The sequence below is a fragment of the Anomalospiza imberbis genome, chromosome 11 (genome assembly GCF_031753505.1).
Source record: "Anomalospiza imberbis isolate Cuckoo-Finch-1a 21T00152 chromosome 11, ASM3175350v1, whole genome shotgun sequence".
NCBI lineage: Eukaryota > Metazoa > Chordata > Aves > Passeriformes > Viduidae > Anomalospiza > Anomalospiza imberbis.
This window is the reverse complement of record NC_089691.1, coordinates 5,539,356-5,542,300: the sequence shown is the minus strand read 5'-3', so window position 1 is coordinate 5,542,300 and position 2,945 is coordinate 5,539,356. Positions and strand designations below refer to the sequence as shown.

The 2,945-nt window shown below is 61.6% G+C and overlaps 1 protein-coding gene and 1 long non-coding RNA gene across 2 annotated transcripts; both read left to right on the top strand.

Moving 5' to 3' along the window:
• The first annotated feature begins 407 nt into the window (after positions 1-407).
• LOC137480410 (G2/M phase-specific E3 ubiquitin-protein ligase-like) lies at positions 408-1,436 on the top strand. The gene is made up of 4 exons (XM_068201399.1): positions 408-504; positions 783-907; positions 984-1,146; positions 1,233-1,436. Exons 1-4 carry the CDS (start codon positions 451-453, stop codon positions 1,434-1,436), a joined length of 546 nt encoding a protein of 181 aa, XP_068057500.1. The 5' UTR covers positions 408-450.
• Position 1,437: 1 nt separating this feature from the next.
• Positions 1,438-2,346, top strand: LOC137480377 (uncharacterized). The gene is made up of 3 exons (XR_011002857.1): positions 1,438-1,667; positions 1,807-1,925; positions 2,079-2,346. It is a non-coding gene; the product is annotated as an uncharacterized lncRNA (long non-coding RNA).
• The last annotated feature ends 599 nt before the right edge of the window (positions 2,347-2,945 follow it).

Genomic DNA, 2,945 nt, shown 5'->3' with positions numbered 1-2,945 from the left:
AAATTGGACTATCAAATTCCATGAACACAACTTAAAACTGTACCGCTTCAGAGAAATGGTATACATTGAAAAGCTTTATTCCCTAGTAATCAAGGAAAGCCTTCTATTAAAAAAAACCAAAACACTTCTTAAAGGAAAATTGACTGTGTCTTTGGCTTTTGGCCAAACTCAGTTTGGAGTTGGTCAAACCAAAACGACCCAGTTAATTGCTTCTGTCCCCTGCAGCCTGCGTGCTGTGTCACCGTGCAGAGGCCGACCCGGACATCTGCGGCGACCAACTGGAGAAGTGCGGGCTCTGTGCCCACGCGTTCTGCCTGGTGAGTGGCTCTGGGTGCTCCCTCCACCATTGCAACGGGCAATTCCTGCCTCTCTCTCCTCATCTGATCATCCCCTTTGCTGCAGTTCTTTGCCACTCTACTTTCTCGTCAAGAGAACCGTCGTGTCGGACTCATGGGGTTTCTTCCTCGAGATATCCAAATTGCAGTCTGGCGGGCGGCACAAAAGGTGAGCGCCTGACAAGAGCAGGGAGATTTGTGCCAGGCGAGGTTTGCCAGAGCTGAGCCCAGACACTTGGAATGAAAGGCCTGCCCTTCCGGCCAGCTGGGGGACCAAGTCTGGCTCCCGGCAGCTGCACCGAGGCTCTGGCACAGGAGGCTCCTCCACCAGACGGCTCTGTGGGCTGAGACCCAGCAGTGGCCACATCCTACGCCCTGCCCGGAGCCGTGGGGCTGCCTGGGGAGGCCCCGAGGCTGCTGCTGATGGCGCTGCTTGGCTCTTTCCAGCGCTGCTGCGTCTGTGGCCAGAGCGGGGCAACCATCATGTGTTGCAAGGAGGACTGTGGCAGATGGTTCCACCTGCCCTGTGCCAAGGAGGGCGGCTGTGTCAATGTATACGTTACCCCATACAGGTACCTCCTCGCCCCTTCTGGCCACCCCTGTGGAACGGTGTTGCATTTCTCACTTTGCCCATCCATTTTCCTCCAGCTCCTTCTGCCCTGAGCACCGTCCAGAGCAGGACGTGGAGGCGACTCCAGAGCCGGGCACCGACTGCCCCATCTGCATGGAGCCTGTGGAGGATAGAAAGACCTTCCGAACCCTGGTGTGCCCAGCGTGCAAAAGGGCCTGGTTCCACAGGGACTGCATCCAGGTAGGAGCCATCCCCTCAGCCCCGGGCCACAGCAGGTGCCCAGCGGCACCAGGGCCTTGCTCACCCTGCTTCTGTTTGCCCTGCAGGGACAGGCCATGCGCGCTGGTCTTTTTTCCCTCCGCTGCCCCCTGTGCAGGGACACGGGAGAATTTCTTGTACAAATGTTCATCGTGGGGATCCGAATCCCTTTCAGGTTGGTGTCCTTCTGCCTGGCTCCCAGGACAGGAGGTGCAAGTGCTGTGCTGTGCCAGGCCCTGCCCCAGCAGTCCTGGCCCTGCCCTGTCCCGTGAGTCTGGGCTTCAACTTCACGCAGGACTTGGAAAAGCGCTGGAGAAAGAGCAGGGACAACCTGTACCTCCATGAGGGCACGACATCAGAAACTCATCAGCTTTTCCTTTCTCCATCAGACTGCCAACATGGGAGGACAACGACGCCTTTGCGGATCTAGGAGAGCGGCACAGCAGGTGCAATGCCAGGGACTGCCTTTACCCGGGAGGCAGGGAGGAGGCAGAGGAAGAGGGGTAAGTTGGGGAGCTGCACCTGAGGCTCTGCAGGGTACGTGTGTCACTTCAAGGGCTCAAGGGGGAAAGAAAGAGAAGAACGTGTCTGGACAATCCTGTGCTGTGGACACGTTGTCCATGAGCCCCTTTGCCTCCTCAGGCCCTGGGAACTGCTCCTGTGCTCCTCCTGCGCTGCTGAGGGCACCCACAGGCGCTGCTCTGGCCTGAGAAACCGCACACAGAGCTGGGAGTGTGACAGCTGTGCTGGTCTCGGAACGGGTATGAGGCAAAGCAGCCGGTGCCCCTGGGCTGGGGACAGTGCCCAGGCCGGGCTGGGCAGAGCCCCTCTGCTCCTGAAGGGCTGGGGGTTCTGCTCTGGCCTGGCTTGCCTCGGGCCTGGGTGGTCTTTGACATTCCTGCTTGGCCTTACAGCTTCCAGGGATGAGTCAGAGCTCAGTGGCCCCAGCCGGATCAGACAGTCAGGACTGGAGCCTGCTCATGGCTCCCCAGAATCTGAGGCCATCAGCCCCAGCTCCCGCACCCCGGTGCCATCGGGGCTGGATCCCCAGTCTTCCTCTGCAGAGCCCAGCGGCCGCAGCAGCCAGCAACACACAGCATGGCAGCAGTCTCTGCCGTCTTCCTCGCTGGCCACCAGCAGCCCCAGCACATCAAGGTCAACGTACAACAACTCCCCTGACTCTGGGGACAGGGTCCATTCCAGACGTGCTGGGCCCGGCCGCAGGCGAACCCGCTCTCGCCAGCCAGGTCGGGCCCCAGATGGACCCGTCCGACTGAGGAGTCGCCGTGACAGGAGCAGCAGGACAACAACAAGGGCTGAGAGGCCCAGGTGAAGGGAGACACCTTCACGGGCATCCCCCGGACGCAGCCGCGCCCGCCAGCAAGGTCGGGCCCTAAGTGCACCTGTCCGCCCCAGGAGTCGCCGTGACAGGAGCAGCAGGACAAGACCAAGGACTGAGACGCCCGGGCGAAGGCAGACATCGCCACGGGCATCCCCCGGACGCAGCCGCGCCCACCAGCAAGGTCAGGCCCAGAGCCCACCTGTCCAGTCCAGGAGTCGCCGTGACATGAGCCACAGGACAGCAGCAAGCGCTGAGAGGCCCAGGCGAAGGCAAACATCGCCACGGGCATGCCCCGGACGCAGCCGCGCCCGCCAGCAAGGCCGGGCCCTAAGTGCACCTGCCTGCCCCAGGAGTCGCCGTGGCAGGAGCAGGAGGACAGCAGCCAGCGCTGAGAGGCCCAGGCGCAGGGGGACGCCGTCAGGGATGTCCCGCAGGAGCA

Bases quoted from the DNA above. Each gene is read 5' to 3' on its own strand.
- LOC137480410 (XM_068201399.1), top strand. From the start codon at position 451: ATGGGGTTTCTTCCTCGAGATATCCAAATTGCAGTCTGGCGGGCGGCA. The intron at 908-983 runs GTACCTCCTCGC...ATTTTCCTCCAG, and splicing joins GTATACGTTACCCCATACAG to CTCCTTCTGCCCTGAGCACC. The intron at 1,147-1,232 runs GTAGGAGCCATC...TTTGCCCTGCAG, and splicing joins TCCACAGGGACTGCATCCAG to GGACAGGCCATGCGCGCTGG.